Source organism: Protopterus annectens, chromosome 9.part0 (genome assembly GCF_019279795.1).
Source record: "Protopterus annectens isolate FY-2018-M chromosome 9.part0, PAN1.0, whole genome shotgun sequence".
Lineage (NCBI taxonomy): Eukaryota > Metazoa > Chordata > Ceratodontiformes > Protopteridae > Protopterus > Protopterus annectens.
Window position 1 is genome coordinate 290963326 of NC_056743.1, and position 22118 is coordinate 290985443.

At 37.2% G+C, this 22118-nt stretch overlaps 1 protein-coding gene across 2 annotated transcripts in view; it reads left to right on the forward strand.

Moving 5' to 3' along the window:
- OTOG (otogelin) overlaps positions 1-22118 on the forward strand; it is a 2079396-nt gene that overhangs the window by 1945799 nt on the left and 111479 nt on the right. For both annotated transcript variants that reach the window (XM_044082876.1, XM_044082877.1), the window contains exons 53-54: positions 949-1068; positions 21559-21604. In XM_044082876.1, the coding sequence (XP_043938811.1) occupies positions 949-1068; positions 21559-21604 (166 nt within the window). The remainder of the gene's footprint in view (positions 1-948; positions 1069-21558; positions 21605-22118) is intronic.

The following is a 22118-nucleotide window of genomic DNA, read 5'->3' on the forward strand; positions in this document are numbered from 1 at the left end:
AGAAATCAAGTTCTCATATTCTTTGACAAGATCATCTTCCACAGACACCATTCTATCTTTGAAACAATTTATCTTGGACACTGCAGATCAACCCAGGACTAGGATGGTCAAAAATTAAAAATATATGTGTGTGATATATTTCTTTTTTTAATCGAGTCTATATAAAAGTACTGCAAAATGCAGAATTTGTATGCATATAGCACTCGCATGGATATACACTTATATTTATATATCTGTACCAAAAAAAGTCCAGACACCAACTAGCACTTTCGTTCAACTTTAATCCACTTGAACTTCTTCAGAATCAATACACACCCAACATTAATTCCTTTAAATACCAAATTCAACAATCATATGACATGCCTTTAAATACCAAATTCAACAATCACATGACATGCCTTTTTTTGCTGCACGAACCCTTTGTGTTGGATTACTTAGTTTTAGTCTGTTTTCTAAATGTATATATCTGTATATATAAATATAACACTGTGTGTGTGTGTGTGTGTGTGTGTGTGTGTGTGTGTGTGTGTGTGTGTGTGTGTGTGTGTGTGTGTGTGTGTGCATGAGCAGTATAGACACACACACACATGCGCTTGTATGTGTGTATATATATATATATATATATATATATATATATATATATATACACACACACACACACACACACACCCACACACAGAGCAAGAGAATGTGTGCGTGTGTGTGTGTGTGTGTGTGTGTGTGTGTGTGTGTGTGTGTGTGTGTGTGTGTGTGTGTGTGTGTCTGTCTGTCATAGGGAGCATAATGGTTATTTTTAAGTTAAATATATTCTTTATATGATCAATGCAGAAAACTCTTCATTTTGAAGGTATATATATATATATATATATATATATATAAATATATATTTATATAGATAGATAGATATGCTTTATATGGTTAATAACATTTTCTACCAAACTTTTACAGCCAGGAACCTCTTGGACTTCCAGTTGTGTTCGATATGACTGCATAAATACAGTATCAGGGCCGATTATGATTTCTTCACCAGTCAACTGCCCTCCATTTAACGAAACAGAGTGTGTTAAGGTCAGTACTTGAGCTTTGCTGATCATAAATGTGAAAATGCACTTCTTATATACAAATACTGAGTAAGTATCCAAATCTTTGCATTTAGAGTCCAGAAGATAAATGCGATAAGGTTCCCCTGCTAACTTGCATTTTTAACCTGCATTCCTCACTCTAAACTATCACAGAAACCTTAACTTAACTGTCATATATGCTTTAATTACTAAAAGAGGAACTAACAGTATTGATCCCTGTCTCAATGAATATTTTGAAACATCCTTCTTTGGCTACATTTCTTAAATTTTCAAGCAGCTACAATGACTGCATACTCGGGGGATTATGATCAACTTCTTATGTGTTTGAGACATGAAGTTCAAAAAATTCACTTAAGTGTGAAACCCTAAAGGTGAGTTTTGGCATCCATGATGAGAACTCATAGCAATTAGGTTTATAATATAAAAGACCAAATCAAAATTTTTATAGTTCATGGAGATTTACCTGAGCCCAAAACCTGGACAGAAATGTAGCTGCAGTGTTTTGCAGCTTTGAAAGCTGTGGCATAATTATCATTCCCACACTGACAGTCATAGAAGAGCATTAAGACGTAAACAGCTTTAAAAGCTGGGAAACACTTTAGAATTCGTCATCAGTAGCAAAAGTGAGATGATGATAATGAAATGTGCCAAGATGTAAGGATCAAAAAGAAAGCCAAAATTCTTGCCATGTTAAAACAATTGCTCAAGTAATGAATTTGCAGGAATCAACCAACTTCATTACACCGTGGCAGAGTGTATAAACTCCACCAATGAGGTATGAACAAACTGTGCCTACAATCTGCTCTCTGATTCTTATTATATTATGTAGCATGCTATTTATCTTTGAACATGTGATGTGAATTTACCTAATTAAATGCTGTCTTCTTGCTCTTAGATGTGAATTTCAGCTTTTTTGAAATAACAGCAGCTTTCACTTTAATCAAGTAAATATCTTAAACATTTAATAAAACAAAAAAGAGGCAAAAAACCGGAAACAAACTGATTTTTGTATGTTAGCGCTTTCGTCAAGTTTAATAACTCAACTTCTTCAGACAAACAGAACAACCATATCAGATACACTTAAATACCAAATACAAAATCACATGATCAAGAATAAAAGTCACATGACCAAGCAATGTTAAACTTTTAAAGCGACTACATTACTTTTCTGAGAAAAACTTTTTGAATGCATATAAAGTCATTTAAAAAACATTTAAAATACCATCCACCCTCTGATAAACTTTCAGCATCCATGTTTTTTAAAACATACACAACCAAAATATGCAAATAATATAAAATTTTTAACTATTCAATGAGTCAAACTCTTCAATTTCAGCATGCAGACTATAGAACACAGATCATTTAATCATGGTTGATTATAGGCATGTGTTCTAATCTGCCAAATTAACTTGTGCTGCTCAAGTCTTAGGGTTTGTCACTCTGAATAAAAATGAGTGGCCTGGCTGATTGATCACATGTTTAGCTAAAGCACTTTCCAACCTCCCTTTCCTAATATTATATAGGGGCTCATACACACGTTCTCTTAATTTACGGTCAGTCTTGCCTAAGGTCCTGGCATTATCCTACAGGACTGTTAGCAGATTCACCCTTTCATCAAGAACTAGTCAAACCTTTTGCAAACAAGAGATGGAACTGCTTTAGCTTTTTGTTAAACATTATCAGGAGATGGCTAATAATTTAATGACAGAGATTGATGTACTGGATACAGTTATTAAACACGATTTAGATTTTGAAAGGTATAAATTTGACTATAATCACATTTTTTCAAGCATTGATGGCCAGATGCTGAAATTACGGGCTATAAAGGTTAAAAAACTTGCCCGTTATCAGAATGACTATTAAAGGGGAGTGGCATACCCTAAACCATCCCCATCTCAACAATGAAATGGTTGTAGTATCTCAGGGGAGGCTCAATCAAGCTCAGAACTACATGATGACGTCAGACTCCTGCCTCCCAGTAGTGCGGAAGGAAGTCTGGTTGAATATGAGAACCAGCAGCGTAATGATGATGGTGGGGAGCTACAGGATGGGGCTCCCAACAACCTGCAATGAAGTGAAATAATTAGAAATAGAACTTTTTGTCCTCAGGGAGATTACAATCCCCTAAAAAAACAGAATAATCGAAATGTTTGCAGGGCCAGAATCACGGCCAACAGAACGTTGGGAGGAACAACAACTTAGCAAGAAACAACAACAGGAGGAGGAACCGTCGTCGGTAACAACAGATGAGGTACTTGTTTTTAACACTGCAGTAACTGAATTGATTACTGAATATAGGTTTCCAAATGGAAGGGAAATGATTGAATCCTGAATGTTGTAAAAAATTCAGATAGGGACTTTAACATTTTTAATTATTCAAGCTGTGCAGTAAACAGTACCTTAGTTGACTTTTTCTCCAAAGGTTTGACTTTTGTGCCAAGTAAAAATTTTGATTTGAACAGAACTTTGATTGACTTGAAACTGTACACTCGTAAGTTGAACCTGAATCTGTTGTTTAATTGGAATAATTGTGAAATTTCCAAATTCAGGGTTCCAAGTATTTTTAATCCACCACTAAACTCCATATTGGATTGATTTTAGCGTATTTGTGAAATAGATTTAAAGAATATCTGGATAGTAACAAAAAGAGCAGAATGAGGAATTGTATTAATGTTCAACCTGCTGAATGGGAAATGTTAGAAACTTTAAGAAAAAGTGGTGTGCAGGTTTTCAAACTGATAAGGGTGGGGAACTTGTGTTTATGAACATTTTTGATTATAATGAGAGAATGCTCAATATGTTAAACACTGATACATATATTTTGTTTTTCTTGAGTGAATTGAACCAAGCCTATAGGAGAATTAACATTTACTTGAATGCCTTATTAATAGAGAATTGTATTGCTCTTGATTTACTGAATTATTTCTCTATGCCAGCCCCTTGGATTCCAGTGATCGTTGGGATTCCGAAAGTTCACAAAGATTTGGTAAATCCCCCTTTCCGGCCAATTGTGAATGGTAGGAATTCCATTACATATCCCCTAGTTAACTTTGTAGATTTTTTTTGAAGAAGTATGTAGTGAAGGAACCTTAAATTTGTTAAGACTCATGGTCCCTTTTGAAAGAACATCAAAAGTTTGAATTTTGAACCTGATTTTAACTTTGCTACTGTAGATGTGAAGGACCTTTATACTATAATTCTGCAAGATCTAGGAATTGAATGGGTGAGCCTACTTTTAGCTAAGAGGGGTGTTAGTAATACTAATGTTTCCCTTATACAGGAAGTATTGGATATTTTTTGAGCAATAATTTCTTCTTGTTTGAGGGTAAATATTATTTGTAGAAAAAGGATGTAGCCATGGGCTCCCCAGTAGGAGCCAGTTTGGCTAACTTAGTTATGGTGTACTGGGAGAGCAAATTTGCATTTAATAATAATCTCTTTATTCAGCACATTTTTTACTACACCAGATTTTGGATGATATTTTTATTATATTTAAGGGTGGACATGATTTATTTGTAAATGTATAGAATATTGTAATAGCACAACAGAATTTCTAACATTCACCCACACATTCAATACAGAGAGGATAGCATTTTTAGACGTGGACTTGTCTAAGTATAGACAGAGTAGATGTTATAAAGTGAAGACTGTAGAAAGGAGGCATATTCATACTTCTTTTTTGCACTTTACTAGTGATCACCCTTGGTATCAGAAAAAATCTGTTGTGAAGGGACAGCTCGTAAGAGCAGTCAAAATGTGCAGTAATAATTTTGATTTCATGACTGAATGTGACTTGTTAGTCCACATGTTTTAGAAGAGAGGCTGCCCAGCACCCTTACTCGAAGAATTGGTGAATGAAGTTCAAATGAAAAGGAATGTAGGTTATTTCAAAGCTATCTTGGGGGTGGACAATGTATGATGGAAAATGGGGGTACAGTGAGTGATGATATCCAACAAAGTGAAATAGTAAACTATCCCTTGACTTTTATAACCCCTTATAATATTGTTGCTGGCAATGTTAAACAGGTCTTGATTAAAAATTGGAGTAATAGCATCAGAAGGGTCCTTAGTGAATAAACTAGGCGCTAACCCTAAATTTTTTTAGAAGAGCTCAAAACCTGAAAGGGTTATTAGAATTTAAAAATTTAGGACTGACAAGGCAACAAGGTATGTTCAAATGTGAGGCCTGTGCCTATTGTAAGCATATGGACATGGGGTATACATACACACTGAAAGGGAGAAAGTATACCTGTAAGGGCAAGTTCAACTGTAATTCCAGTAGAGTGGTGTATTTAGCCCAGTGCCAGTCATGTCCCAGTTTTTACAGAGGCAAGACTAACCGTAAATTAAGAGAGCATGTGTATGAACACCTATATAATATTAGAAAAGGGAGGTTGGAAAGTGCTTTAGCTAAACATGTGATCAATCAACCAGGCCACTCATTTTTATTCAGAATAATAGATCAAGTTTAGGATGATGAAAGGGGAGGTTCACAAACCCTAAGACTTAAACAGTTCAAGTTAATTTGGCAGATTAGAACACATGCCAATAATCAACCAGGATTAAATGATCTGTGTTCTATAGTCTGCATGCTGAAATTGAAGAGTTTGACTCGTTGAATAGTTTATAATTTTATATTATTTGTGTATTTTGGTTGTGTATGTTTTAAAAAATGAGAATGCTGAATGTTTTTCAGAGGGCGGATGGTATTTTAAATGTTTTTTAAATGACTTTATATGCATTCAAAATTTTTTTCTCAGAAAAGTAATGTAGTCACTTTAAAAGTTTAACATTGCTTGGTCATGTAACTTTTATCCTTGATCATGTGATTTTATATTTGGTATTTAAGTGTATCTGATATGGTTGTTCTGTTTGTCTGAAGAAGTTGAGTTATTAAACTTGACGAAAGCGCTAACATACAAAAACAGTTTCCGTTTTTTTTGCCTCTTTTTTGTTTTATTAAGTGGTTTGTCAGTTTTCTTTGGAGTTTGAGTTTGAAAGATCTTAAACATATCTAATCATGCATCTTTGTTCCCTGTAGCCTTGGTTGTAACTTTGTCTAAGTTTTGTTGATTGCTTTGATTGCATGCTATATAGGTTAGTTAATATTGGACAACCACAAGGCATGCTGTAGAAATGTATGCTATAAGGAATGGGTTGATTTTATATAAGAGAACTACTTTTTTATTCACAAGTTTAGATATTTTATGAAGTTAGAGCTCAAAGTTTATGTTATTGTCAGTGATTTTTCCTAACCATTTTGCTGTGTTTAAAAGCTCATTCATAGCTACAGCAGTTGTATGTACTTAGAGACTCTCCACTTTAGTAAAGAGCAAGACTTTGTTCTTGTTAGCATTATACAGGAGACCAGAATCTGAACACTACATTGAGATTTTTTTGAATGTTTGCAGATGTGCTTTGAGTTAATCTGATTTTTCTTTTTATAGAAAAGACAAGGGTGAAAGACATTGGAATTTTCAAAGAGATATGCAAGATATGAAAAAATTGCATGTTTAGAAAATTTTAATAAATTATAAAGTTAAAATCAATCAAAAGGTTGGGAGGGTGGCCTAATGGTTAAGGTGTTTGCCTTACAAACACAAGGTGCAGCGTTTGAGTCTCTCAAGGGATAATTGGCTAGGCTTAAAATGGCTCGCAAGGGCAGTTAGCCTAGTACTAATCTATGATCTATGATCTATGATCCTAAAAATTTTGGAATCATATAACAAAAGGTCATTCAATAAATTTATCCCTGGAAAACAAAACCAAAATACTAAATTCTGTTAAATTGACATCCAACATACAATTTTGGAGAATTTACACATGGAAATGTTTGCACAGATCTTTTTTTTTACGCCAAATAGATTAAAAAATGTAATACTTCTAAATAATGTTACATATTGGAGATGCTTGCAGAGTTGTAAAGCAGATTGGATACATGTATTTCATGACAGTATTAAAGTTAAAACATTTTGGGAAGATGTCAGCAATTTCATACAAGCCATATTCTCAGATACATTTGTAGTAAGTAAATCTCTAATTTTGTTGAATGTTAATGAGAATTTAGATTTAAATAATAGCAATCTCTACCTACTATGGAACATTCTAGCAAATGCTAGAAAATGTATTATCAGAAAATGGAAATCAAATCTGGAACCATCATTTAAAGAATTTCTGCTAATATTGAAGGAAACTGCATTACTGGAAACCAGAGTAAAAGAACTAAGGTTAGCACCAAGACAATGGAACAAGAATCCATGGGAAAAAATACTATCACTTATTGAGACACTAAACTTGAATTCAACTCTTAATGAGAGTAAAAGAAAAAGGAACAAATGATCTCTCATTAATATGATGTTACTCTGACTAGACTGATCAATATAATAATTTAATTTCAGGCCAACTGTAAATATTGTATATAGTTAATTATACTGTTTTACTTATCAGAAAATGTGTTAAGATTATTATACAATGGAATTATTTGAAAGATTAATAAAAAACACTTGGAGTAAAAAAATTGCATGTTTATGAAGTTGTTATAATATAGAGTCTAACATATAAACTTGGGGGTTGTTGATAGTGAAAGACTTAACTTTAGGTAGATAAATGGCTCACCAAACTTGAGTGCTGTGGCTTATGTAAGTTGTGATCATCTAGATATGTGATTAATGTCACATGGTTTATTGTATCAAATATAAAAGAGAACAAAATAATTTATCATTGAGCTTTCCACAAGTATATTCTTTGAAAGCCAGAATTAAAAAAAAAAAAAAAAAAAAAAGATAAAAAAGTATCAAACTACTTCCACAGTCTGAATTTGGAAGTTTTATCCTTTGTGTAGGTGAGTTTCCAATATTATATATTTTTTTTCCCATAATAAATCTTTATTGTTATATTATTTTCAAACACAAGTAAGATCAAAAATAACATATAGTCACAAGTCAAACATTAACTAATATCACTAATAACCACACTCTATATACAATATTTACAAGAATGCTTCCATGTAATACATTTAAATATAAAAAAGCATAAGAGTAAATGCAAGTAATAGACAGTTGATTACTAACTTCTCTTCACACACATAAATAATTATTAATATTTCCAAGTTGAAAATACTATGCTAGTATAATATTAAAAATCTGTTCCCAAATTTTTGGATTATTAACATTTTTATTTTGTGGGCTTAATAGTAATTTATGAGCCAATATATGTTTTGTTGCTAGAACTCTAAAGTTCTGCCATGAAGTTTTAGATGGGTCGAACCAATTTGAAGCTATATAAAGCTTCATTAATAGAAAAAATATTAATATATATAATAATTTGTGATTTAGGGATCTCTTTCGGGGGAATATGCAGAATCATAAATTTCCATGATAACGTTGTACTTTGGTAACCCACCTTCTGAAGTTGACTCTTAAGGGAATTCCAAAGTTTGAAAATACATTTACAACTCCAGAACATATGAAGAAGATCAGCTGGTTGATTCTTATAATATGGACAAGTTGGTGAATTTTTGGGATTAAATTTATGCAGGGTAAGGTGTGTATAATATGCATTGTTCCAAATCATCAACTGGGTATATATTAATTTTTGAAGAGAAGTAGATTTGATGGTCAAGTCAATTGCTTTTAACATATTACTTCTATCTGTCAGTAAAATGTTCTCTTCCCAGTAGTTTGATAACAAAATTTTATCATGAAATTGAAATTCTTTAATTAATTGATTTGCTGTTGTGATATATTTAAGATCCTGTTGTTACTGTAAATGTAACTGTAGCTTAGTTGATCATTTTCTCATTCTGTATACCTACAGCTCCAATGTTAACTTTTTTTGGATTTAATAAGTGCTTAATAAATTAAATGAGGAGCAGAAACATGCATAAAATGAAATAAGAATGCATATATGTACTGTATTTCTCCGTAAATAAGACCTAACCAAAGAATAAGCTCTAGCATGGTTTTCCAGGGTGGTCATGATATAAGCCCTACCCCAAAAATAAGCTCCAGTTAAGATCATAAACAACACATGACTGACATGTTGAATTATAAAATAATAATATTATTATTGACACCTGTTGACTGAGATGATTGTACTCTTCTCACCATTTTTGGACCATTCGGACACCCAACTTCTTCTCTTGGCAGAAAGTTATAAGATTCTCTCCTTGGAAGTCCTCCACGATTTTTACAGAAACCCTAATCCTCACTCACACTTGACGGTTGAGATCCTTGGCCCATAAACACTGGCAAGTGTACTTTGATTGGTCAAAGTACAGACAATGCACGTAAAACGTATGCACTTGATAAAGAACGGGTGTGGTTGTGTCTTCTTAACTGTCACCATTTTGTGTTGCCACTCCTGTCTCGTAAGTCTTCAATTAACCCCACCAGACAAGATGAGTGCAAAAAGCAAGAGCTATTCCATCGAGCACAAGAAAGGAATCATGGAGGACTCCTGGGGAAAGAATCTGATGGCTTTCTGCAAAGGGAAGACACTGTATCTCCGAATGGTTGAAAAATGGTGAGCAGCGTACGATAACCTTATATATATATATATATATATATATATATATATATATATATATATATATATATATACATACAGGCGGATGAGGGAAATGCTAAGAAGTCAAGTGTGGATCAGGTCGGCAACCATTATTTCCTGAACTGGAAGGCATTATTTGTGAATGGACTGCTAACAGGAGAGCAAAGGCTGTGGCTGTGCGGAGGGCTGATATTCAAGCATTTGTCCTTGTAGTGGCACCACAGTTAGAAATATCCCCAGAAGAATTCAAAGCATTACAACATTGGCCAGATGGCTTCCTTCAGTGATATGAACTGTCTCTAAGAAGATCGACAACACTATTCAAGCTGGAAGATACTGAAGTTATTAAACGTGCACTTGCATTCAAGTCCTTTGTTGATGGCATCGACTTTTCTAAATACCAACTCTCCAACATGATTGCTATGGATGAAACTGCAGTGTTTATGGGCCAAGGATCTCTAACAGCCATTGATCAGAGGGGTGCCTCGTCAATCTACATTCCCTCCACTGGTTACGAAAGTGCACGTGTTACCTGTATTTTGGCAATTCGTCTAGATGGAAAGAAAATTCGACCTCTAATCATTAGTAAGGGCAAGAAAGATAAGATTGAACGTGTTTCAGGCATTTACATTGTTGAAACCAAAAACGCCTGGTGCACACAAGCAGTTATAAGGAAGTGGATCGATGTAATGCTGCCACTTGTTTTGCGAGGTGTCGAAAGAGGTCTGCTAGTCTGGAATTCAGCCAGCATGCACCGCGTTAAAGACACAAAGAACTTCCTTGCCCAGAGAAGAATAGATCAAATAATGATTTCCACATTAATGACTGCCTATCTCCAGACTCTTGATATTGCAATAAACAAGCCATTCAAGTACCATTTGTGCATGGAACTCAATAACTACATTGAAAATAGAATGGAGAGAAATCAGCATGGAAACTTTATGAAGCCTAGCCTGCAAGATGTCGTGACTTGGACGAAAAATTCATGGGATAAAATCACTGCCTCCTGTGTTGCCAATGCACTACGAGCAGGCCACATGGACAAGCAGTGCTCATTTAAGGAGAGCTCTATTGCTAGACATGACAGATTGGGGATAATGGTTCTACTGGAAATGGAGTCGCAAGAAATTCAGGCTGGAATTCAAGGGTTGGAGACTTATGACAATGTTCCAGAAGAAGATGGCATGACTGTATTTGAATAACTTTTCCATTATCGGGGCAACAGAATGGATTGCTTCTGATTTCAGGCACCAGCAAGCTCTTGTCAGTTTTTAGACTTTAGTGTATTAAGGTAACATTTAATTATCAATGGGTAATTACAAAGTAAGGCCACTAGTTCCCAGACTTCATTTTTATGACTTTCCATCATTCTTCTCTTACAGTTTGGGTAAGGAATAAAGAAAGCATCACCTCTCAAAAAGTGGCAGTTATTCACCTGTTTTATTCACCTCCACCAATACACATGTATTGAGATTTTTCTGCACTTTCTGTTAAACATAAAATATTGCACTGTGAAAGCCAAGGTGTAGATATTCTGAAGTTGAAATGTTTGTTACACTGTTTATTTAGAATTCTCACACAGCTGTTAGCGCATTACCTAGAACTGTTGCCCAATAATGGAAAAGTACCAAATAAATGTCAATTTGTATACATGAATAAATGTTAATTTGTGTACATGAATAAATGTCTATTTTTGTACATGAATAAATGTAGATTGTTGTATGGGGGGGGGGTAAATAAGGCATCCCTTGATAATAAGCCCTAATGCATATTTCGGCGGGGGAAAAAGTATAGGACCCGGTCTTATTTTTGGGGAAATACGGTATGAATGTATGTATTCACTTATTTATTCATTGCATAATGTGGATGGAGGTCTGGCCTGCTGACTCTTTTCAGTTTTACTCCTACAGCAATACACAATAAAACAAAGAGGAATGCAAAATGTGTAGATTACAATTAGAATCAGATTACACAGTACTGAAAAGGAACAAATTAGAATTGGATTACACAGTATTTAAGAGGAACAGAAATGTGGCCCTTAGGCCTAGCAGTGATAATAAAAACAGATAAACAGTATGATGACAAAGAATAAGGTTACAAAAGAGAAAGAGTGACTCTGAAAGAAGAAAGAAGTCTAGAAATGTTACAGCATTTCCAAATAAATCCTTAGCTTCAGCTAATGCACGCAAGACCTTATTCTTAAATACGAACCTCTAATATATACAATATATGCAGTGCCATTCAGAGGTATCAGCCATCATCAGAGAAAGAGCTGCATTCATTCAGTCTAAAACAAAATTCCTTTACTTCACCTGGAAAAACAGAAGTCTTAAAATTGACTGTTTTTCTTTAGTTGTTTGATTCAAGCAGGCAAGGAATTGTTTTTGAAAAATCCTTCTCACTAGTAGTAAGGCAGGTTTCAGAGACTGCCAACATGTCTGCTTCTGCAAAAGTATTGAAGAATTCCAGGAAGGAGACAATAGTGTTGATTCTTTTTATGCATTTCTTTGTTTTGTGGGGAGTGTATAACATTCAGCTTTACCTTTTTTAATTGTAGAGTAAGGATCAGATGTATGCTTAAGAGTCTGGTAACCCAGTGTTAGATTGGTAATAAGTATGGAAAATGAGAGATGAGCAGCAAAAGAAGACAGGCAACAAGCAATCCAAAACAGTCCAAAGCAAAGGCTCAGTTGGAAGTTGTATGGTGTGAAGCATTACTGCTCCCAGTGCTTGGTTTTCTAGTTTAGTTCTTAGCTAGGATGCCTACTGTGGGGAAATCTCTTCACTCCCCTTTTATCCTCCTTTGTCCATGTGGGTTTTTTGAGGGATGCTCTATTTCCCACTCTCATTCCAAATATGGTGCTGTAGGTAAATTGGCTGATGTTCTTCGTTCCACATTGCTGCAGTCCTTACTATTGGGTAGTCCGCTGTCCAGTCGGCCCGAATACCAGAGTATATGGCTGACGTCGGTCAGGGCGCATTAGACTGACGTCAGTACGTCAGGGTACTAATGAGCATGACCGACGTCATATCCTCAGTCTTTTCTTGCCCCAGATGACAGAAGACCCTAAAAAGACAAGGCCCAACATACCTGCACCAAAAATATGTACATTATATACAAAAATATATACAAAAATATCAGCAGATAATCTCACCTACACAACCACCCCTAAACACAGAGGGGAAGGAGGGTAATTGGGGACAGCAATGTGGATCCTCGAACATCTACATTTATGGTAGGTACAAAACTGTACTATGTTCTTCGTTCCACATTGCTGCAGTCCTTACTATTGGGTAGAATCCCAAAGCAGAGGTAAGGGAGGCTGGCAAATCATAAAGAAGCAGGAGCTGACAACATGCCTTGCAAAATAGCTGTGGCAAAACCAGCCCTAGACTTAGAGTAGAGAGGAAGGTGATAATGCTTAGAGAAAGTATGCACTGAACTCCAAGTAGCTGCCTCCAAAATATCCTTAGTTGCCACCCCTTAGAAATGCTGTTGAAGTGGCAGTAGCCCTAGTGGAATGAGGCCTAATCCCAGCTGGAATCTCCTTGCCATGATGGGAATAACAAAATGCAATGCAAAACCCAATCCACCTAGAAATAGTCTGTTTTGACACAGGCTTGCCCTGTGAACTCAAAGCAAAAGAAACAAACAACTGCTGAGACTGCCTAAAATCCTTAGTCCTGCTTAAATAATAACGCAATTGCCTGTGTACATCTAAAGTGTGCAAAATCTTTTCCCCTTTATTTTGGGGGTCTGCATAAAAAGTAGGCAAATGAATAGTTTGGTTTAAAGCCACACTAGAAACCACCTTAGGCATAAAGGAAGGATTAGTACGTAATGATACCCTATCCTTATGGAAAATCAAAAAGGGCTCTACTGCCATAAGGGCCTGCAACTCAGACACCCTTCTTGCAGAAGTAATAGCCAACAGAAAAGCAGTCTTCCATGACAAGTATTTCAATTCAGCAGTAGCCGCAGGCTCAAAAGGTTGTAGAGTAAGTTTTTCCAACACAAAATTGAGATCCCAAGCAGGAGTAGGAGCTCTGGGGGTCTTATATTCTTTGCCCTCTAAGAAACTGCTTGAACAAAGGATGCGAAAACAATGGTGGGTCACAATCATAGTGAGCTGAAATTGCTGCAGCATGAATCTTAATGGAAGAGAAGGACAAACCTTTGTCCAATAACTCAGTAAGATATTGAAGAGCCACACTCAAATTAGGCTCAGAAATCTCCAAATTCCTTGCTGCACTCCAAAATAAAAATCTCTTCCATTTTTCTGCGTACACTTTCCTTGTACTAGGTCTTCTAGCTTCCATAATCACATTTAAAACTTGTTGAGGAAGTTGAGACCGGCTGTCTTTCAAAACAGAATATGCCATGCTGTTAGATGAAGAGAACGAAGCTTGACATTGAGCAGGTGGCCTTCTCTCTGAGATAACAGGTGCGGAATCAAGGGTAAAGGCCATGGAGGCTTCTTTACTAGACTCCTCAGTAATGGGTACCAGTGCTGCCGAGGCCAATCTGGAGCTATTAAAATCATCCTTGGCTTGTCTTGTCTGACTTTTAGAAGCACCTTTGGAAGAAGAGGCAGAGGTGGAAACGCATACACATGAAGATTTTTCCAACTGAAAGAAAGAGCATCCACTTTCCAAGCTGTGTGATGTAACCTCTTTGTGCAAAACTTTGGCAGCTGGTGGTTTAGTGGAGAAGCGAACAGATCTATGTCTGGAGTTCCCCAGGACACTGTCAACCTTTGAAATACATGAAGATCCAGTTTCCACTCGTGGGGATCCATGATTTGTCTGCTTAACACATCTGCTAAGGAGTTCTGTGCTCCTGGCAGAAACCTTGCCTGAAGAGTTAGTTGCAAGCTGAGCGCAGTCTCCCATAAAATCATTGCTTGCCTGCACAATGGGTAAGAATGTGTTCCCCTTGTTTGTTGATGTACCACATGACAGTTGTGTTGTCTGTTAGAATCAACACCTGCCCTGGAAGAAGTAACTCCTTGAAAGCCATTAATGCAAACTGGACTGCTAACATCTCCTTCATGTTGATATGTAGATGCTGTAGTCTGGCAGGCCACTTGTCTTGTATCCACTTTCCATTTAGATGAGCTCCCCAAGCAATGTCCGAGGCATCTGTCGTTAAAATCTGACTCGCCTCTGGCCGGGTCACAGAGAGTCCCTTGTTTAGGTGACATTCCTGAGCCCACCACAAAAATTCTTTTTGAAGGCAAGGTATTATTTGAATGACAGTGTCCAAATCCTGGCAGTGCTGTGTCCATACATTTTGAGATACCATTGTAGCTTCCTCATATGCAGTTTGGCATTGGGAAGCACCAGAATACAAGATGCCATGAACCCTAATGCTTGAAGGACTGTCCTTGCAGTCAGCATGGACTGATGAGATAGTTGATGGAAGTAAAGTGATAGACTCTTTTGTTTGTCCGGGGTTAAAAGGCCATCTGGGCTGCTGTATTCAGTCTCACACCCAGAAAGCACATGTCTTGAGAGGGTACTAGACTGGACTTTATTTCGTTCACAGAATACCCTAGGCATCTTAGCACTGCTATAACATATTCCAGATGCTGTAGAAGGTCTTCCTTTTCTTGAGCCAGAATCAGGCAGTCGTCCAAGTAAGGATAGATTTGAATTCCTTGTAGCCTGAAGTAAGCTATCACTGGAGCCAGAACCTTTGTGAATATTCTGGGCAGTAGATAAGCCAAAGGGCAATGCAGAGAACTGATAATGAGAATTTCCAGCTCGAAACCGCAGATACTTCCTGCAACTTAGCCTTATAGGCACATGAAGGTAAGCTTCCTTGAGATCTAAAGTTACCATCCAGTGATCTTTGCCCAGCAGAGGTAAAAGCTGTTGTAACGTCAACATCTTGAACTTGGGAATGTCCAGATAAGTGTTGAGGAGAGATAAATCCAAAATTGGTCTCCACGTGTTCCCCTTCTTTGGTACTAGGAACAGGCGAGAATAAAATCCTAGGCCCCTTTCTGATACAGGGACTGGCTGAATGGCCCCCATCTGGAGTAACTGAGAAATTTGCTTGTGAGCCTCTTTTCTTTGTGGAGGAGGAACGTCTGGCATGCCTTTGAAAGGGGCAATGTATGGAAATAAAACCTGTAACCGTGGTGAATGATATCCAACACCCATCTGTCTTGAGTAATTAAATCCCAATTGTCTTTGAAAAGAGACAGTCTTCCTCCCAAAGGAGCTGCCAGACGAGAATCTACCGGCAGCTGAAAAGGCAGGTCATTGGGTCTGTTTACGAAAGGACTGACCCCTGCCCTCACCAGAAGTCTGAGCAGGTGAACTCCCTGTTCTAGGCCTAAAAGAACCTTGAGCTCTGCCCCTACCACGTCTAGACCTACCCCTAGACTGGGAATCATAAGCAGGATATGTCCACCCCTTAGCAGGCCAATTTCTACTAAACTTGGTGGCTGCACCTGCAAAAATCTTTAACAGTTTGCATAGACTTAGCTTTGTCCTCCATTTTCTTTAAAACTGCTTCCACAGGCGAACCAAACAACACATCAGACTGTAAAGGAGCATCCAAAATCCTTGTCTTAACATGCTCAGCTAAATTCTGATCCCTCAACCAGGCATGCCTGCGAAGAACAGAACTAGTGGCAGCCACCCTCGAGGAGGCCTGTACAGCATCAAAACCACATTGCAAAGAATGCTTACCCACTTGTTCAGACACATGAACTAAATCCAACAACTCTTTACACTCAATACCTTCCGCCAAAGCATCCACCTTAGATTTCAATTGTGAAAGGAGATAATTTTGATATTTTAACATGTGAAACTGACAATTCAACGCTCTCATGGCTAGAGTGGAAGAAGTATACACTTTCTTTCCCCACCTATCCAAAGCCCTTGCCTCTTTATCAGTGGGAACAGGATTTTTAACCACAGAGGCCTTAACACCTTTAGGCCCCTGAGAAACAGTTTCTGGGTCGACTCTTAAACAAATACTTATGAGCTTGGCACCCTATAGTACCTATCAGGTTTAACAGGAGCAGGAGGCAAAGAGTCAGGGTTCAGGGAAGCCTCTGCAAAAACATCTTCCACCACATTCAACACAGGAGGTATAGCTAAGGGCCTATGTTGGGGTAAAAATAAGAATTCCCTAAGCCTTTTCCTGGAATCAGAATAATCTTGGCCTTCCCATTTAAAGTGTTCTCTCATGGAATGCAGAGTCTCTGAAAATGAGAAATCCTCAGGAGGAGAAGCTGTAGGTGTGGAATCATCCACATCAGAATCAGAATAAGGTGGAAATTCCTGCAAGTCTTCCGCAGAAGACTCTGAAGCCTCTGAATACTGTTCCAAACACTCAAACTCAGGTTCCACCCTAGGCCTCTTATCAGGAGGGGGCATAGAGCCTCTAATCATAGTAATTAAATCTTCTGCCATTTTAAGCATATGTTTCTTAGGCACAGAACCTGAAGTGCTAGGAGAAGCCCCCACTGAAGCTGAACTTGGCCTACCTCTCAAAGAAGTTTTGGAAACAGAAGGAGAAGCTCTAACTACCTTGGGAAGAGAGGGAAGAACAGTTACCTGAGAAGCCCCCTCAGCCTGGCCTACTTCCTGAGAAGGCACATCCTGTAACAGTAAAGTCTCTGCCTGAGACTCCAAAGAAACTCCTGGCAAAACCTCCGCTCCACTGAGCCTTCTAAAGAAACCACCCCTGGGGCTGCCCGGTCAACCACCCCAGGCTTCGCCGTTTTTTCCTTGCGCTTTTGATTGGAAGCCGGAGTATCCGACGGCATTTTATAATTGCAACGCTTCCCAAACACTAACCTGGCACAGTCTAACCGCTCTTAATAGTGCGTTTGTTAAACCTAGCACAAGAGCGGCATCCAACAACGCCGTGCTCAGGCCCTAAACAAGGTATACACAAGGTATGGTAATCCCTATGAGGTATCTGTTTCCCACAAGAAATACAGTTATTCACTTTTTCTGACATCCGGTTAAATACTGAGGCAAGAAAAACCAAAATGTTCCCACGGGTACTTAGCCAACTCTGATTCGGTCTGAAACTCCGACTTCGAAATATTTCAGAACGCCAACCTGCACTCGCAAAACTGCTTCTGCATCGACCATGCGGCAAAAGACTGAGGATATGGGTCATGCGCATTAGTACCCTGACGCACTGACGTCAGTCTAATGCGCCCTGACCGACGTCAGCCATATACTCTGGTATTCGGGCCGACTGGACAGCGGACTACCCAATAGTAAGGACTGCAGCAATGTGGATCCTCGAACATCTACATTTATGGTAGGTACAAAACTGTACTTTCTGCAAATTGCCTATAGCTATGGGGTACATGGTGCAAATAAGTGTGTGATGAATGTGTTTATCGTGTGTGTGTGTGTGTGTGTGTGTGTGTGTGTGTGTGTGTGTGTGTGTGTGTGTGTGTGTGTGTGTGTGTGTGTGTGATGTGATAGGTTGGTGCTCTATGTCAGGATTAGTTCACAGTCTTTTACCCACTGGTTATGCAGATAAGTTGCAGCTGCCACGTGTCTTGGTTTTACTAACTGGATCATTAAAGTACCAGAGAAATAATGAACAGGAGCAACATATATATGTATATTTATAAATATATATATATATATATATATATATATATATATATATATATGTGTGTGTGTGTGTATATACACACACACGTCAATCCACAATCCCTTTTCCCCTTTTTTTTACATGGGCTTGGGGCATCACTTCAACAGTGACAATCTTCTACAGCCAAAGTTTATACAAGGTGGCTAACCCAACAGTGATAGTTATTCCACACCACACTCACATGAACACTCACACCTATGGTTATTTAGGGTGTCCGATCCACCTACTACATGTCTTTGGAATGTGGGAGGAAACCCATGCAAGCACACGTAGGACATGCATACTTTGCACAGAAGGCACCCTAGCTGAGAAATGAACTGGAGAACATTTTGATGTGCAGTGGCAATGCTATCCATTGTGCCACTGTACTCCCCCTGTCCGCAGTAACAGTTTTGGTATTGGTGGTTGTTGTGGTGGTGGGGGGTAGGGTGACTGAGATGAAGTGGGAAAGGCAGTAGGTAATGTGAAATGAACTACTAACTCAGACTTATTGAGGAAAGGTGAAATTTAGGAAGGAAAAATTTAGAATATGACAGTAGAAAGTACTGTCACCTGAGTTTAAAGAATAAAGATTGGATAGGTAACCAAAATGTTGTTGTAATTAATTCAAAATAAAAGGCCTAAATCCTTAGGCAGTCTTAGTCTCAGAACAATGATACCTTTTTAGTATTTTTTGGATTATCCAGCAATCAGAATGATTCTCCTGTAGTCCAGAAAGCACTGTACAATCTCCATTGTTCAGTTTAGAAATGTGTACAGAATGCCAGAGTTTGTTAAAAATAAACCTCTGTCTGTTTTTTCACAAATCATCACTAAAACATTGTTGTGGCATCCGAGATATTCTACAAAAAAGAAAAAAAGAGTAACATGACGTACATCAGATAAGTAAAAATAGATGAAACGGTGACAGTCCATCTTAATGAAGTATGCATTTTCATCATAAAAAATGGATGTGATTGTGGGTGGAGATCGGTTGGGCCTGGGCACAGTCATGGGTAGTGCAGTGAACTTGGCTTTAGTCCAGTTTCCAGCATCGGTAGAGGTGGTCAACCGTAACTGACGTGACACAACACACAAAAGAAAAAACTTTTTTTGCAGAAGGACAAGTCCTTCCCTGCACCCTTGATGTGTAGTAAACCACCACACCCCTAATATTTAGGTATACCTTCTCTATGCCTGTACAAAATTAATGAAGAGGCAGAAGGAGAAAAAGTAAAACTCACCACCTCCCACTTCCCCACATCCACAGTGAGGTCAGTGCATGACCAGGAGCCAGGATATGTTTGATTTAGCAAACCATTGGCAGAAGGAAACTAGAAGCCATTCCTTTTTCAGTATTTCTAGATTTACTGATACCACGTGCAATACTGTATTGATTTATTGATGTATTGAAAAGTAAAGAGCTGCTAAAGTATGTCCCAATATAGTAGTGCAAAAATTAGAATTACTGCATGTAGTGCAGTGGCATATCATGTGCTTTCATTATGTTGGCCTTCCCCATATAGGATTAATTACCTTGATTTATTTTGTCTCTTGACTAAGAATTCAATATTACTGTGAAGAAATTATTTTTTTTTATTATGTGCTGTTCTGGTGTTTCAAGTCATGCTTTTGAAGGAAGTCTTAATATTGTTTAGTGTTTTAGTTAAAATTCCTCACTTGCTAACAATTTCTGAAGTGCAGAAAAACACTTTTTAAGACTGTAGTCAGCCTAGGAGAAGAGTATAATAGCTATAGAAACTCACTCAATAATTAGCATAACCTTTTCTACTCTGTTTCTTAGCTCCAGAAATCTAGACCACTGCATTATGAAATCAGATTGTGTTTTTGCAGTAGCTGACTATTTTTACCTTTATTAAACGCTTCTTGCAGTAACAACGTAAGTATTCTTCTGATTTCTGAACATCATTTCACATTGCAAGCATGAATAAGGACTGGGCCAGGAAAATAAAATTCATACAGAACTTGCCAGAGACATTTGTTCATGTCCATTCATTTCCCAAAATGTGACACTATTTTTCCTAATGTTTTTGTTTGGTGTGGTAGTTTTGGATGTTTGGATTTTATAATCATAAAGTTAAATGAAGCAGTGGTAACAAGTACCTTATAAATAGTTATTAACCTCAGAATTAATATGGCTGACAAAACTGTGTACGTACATATACATGTATATATGGATTAAGGCCTGATCCTGATTACTGTCATATTATGCAAAGTGAGAGCAGTAATGAAATTAATTCCATTCGTCCAAAAATATTCATCTTTGGAGGGATAGCGGTGCCTGTAAAATTGTCATATAACCAGCATACTTCCTTTATGAATCTAATGGCTTTGCAAATGGTTGCAAACAGATGCTACATGTATTTCTGCCTAAAAAGGTGTGGTGACAGAGAATGTGGATGTATATACCTTTATCTACTCTGATAGCGACAAACCTAATTAGCTCAGGAAATGATATTAAAAATGCAAATTATTAACAGGAAATATTGATGGGGGGTGTACACACTGCTCTGATTGACAGATTTGGTAGTTAGAGTTCCACAAGACTAAGGGAATGACCATTTTCCACTACTTGCAATTGGATATATATGTCAAATAATGTGGTAATCTATGTAAACTAAAGGAATAATCTGTAGTATCAGACAGCTAAATGACATTATTACAGTTATATATTGATAGAGCACAGAAGAGATAAAAAATGTTTTCTGATCCCCTTTTCACGTTAAATGACTTCAGCAACAGGTACACAATCTCTATTATTTTTTCAGTGTCCTTTTTTTAGCTTCTGTATTAGCTGCCATATTACTGTCTTCACTGTATTTCACTGTTTATTGCATGAATGGACAGATTTGCCAAGATGAGTTTCACAGTAAATGAAACAAACAGCAAAAAAAAAAAAAAATGCTGGATAAATGCTTCACCAAACACCACAAGAAATGTACAGTCCAACAGAAATCAATAAGGCGAAGCAAACCATAAACAAGTTTTATTTGGACATTCCGAAGAAGCAGTTTTAATACTGTGAAAGCGCGAAAGTACTTATGGTTGTTTGTCCAAATAAAACTTGTTTATTTTATGAAGAGAGCTTGGTTTGCTTCACCTTACTGATTTCTGTTGAACTAAATGAAACTCTGACAAATGTGTATTGTGGTTTCGCCTCCAGTTCTTGCATATGTATCTTACTGCCCTTGTAGGGAAGCATGGAAGGCAATGAAAATAAAAAATACAGCCAAATAACAATTAAGGCTAATGGAATACAACTAACAAAGCTTTTTTTTTTTTTTTTAGATTGGTGGATATGCTACCCCCTATATGGATGGATGTTGTAAAGTCTGTGAGTACTAAACAAACACTCTATATAATTTCAGAAAATCTTCACAAGTGTGCAGTATTGCTTAGTATGGCAGTATAATTTACTTAATTTCAAATGAAATTACTGTTAAATACATATCTTATAAATAGTCATTGATAGATTTTTCTCAATAAAAACACCCCTGGAAAATAAACAGCTGTCAGTGAGAAAATGTTAAGGCAAAATATGCCTTTACAAGTTCTGGGCCAACAGATATCAGTTATGTTCCAGAGACATTCACTAGCATGTATGTTTAAAGGTGTCAAAAGGTATTAAAGAAGCATTCCGTACCGTATTAAGGTAATTAAAGCCTACAACTGATATAAACATGAAGATGTCCAAAAATTAAATAAAACTATACTATAGCCTTCCCTTTTCAAAGAGTATCATATATCAACAACTCCTGTGGAGGTATACTTTGCAATTCTTCTTCTTAAGGTGACATGTACAAATCGACTTGCACTGCAGTGAGCACAAATGATTTAGACAACCCTGC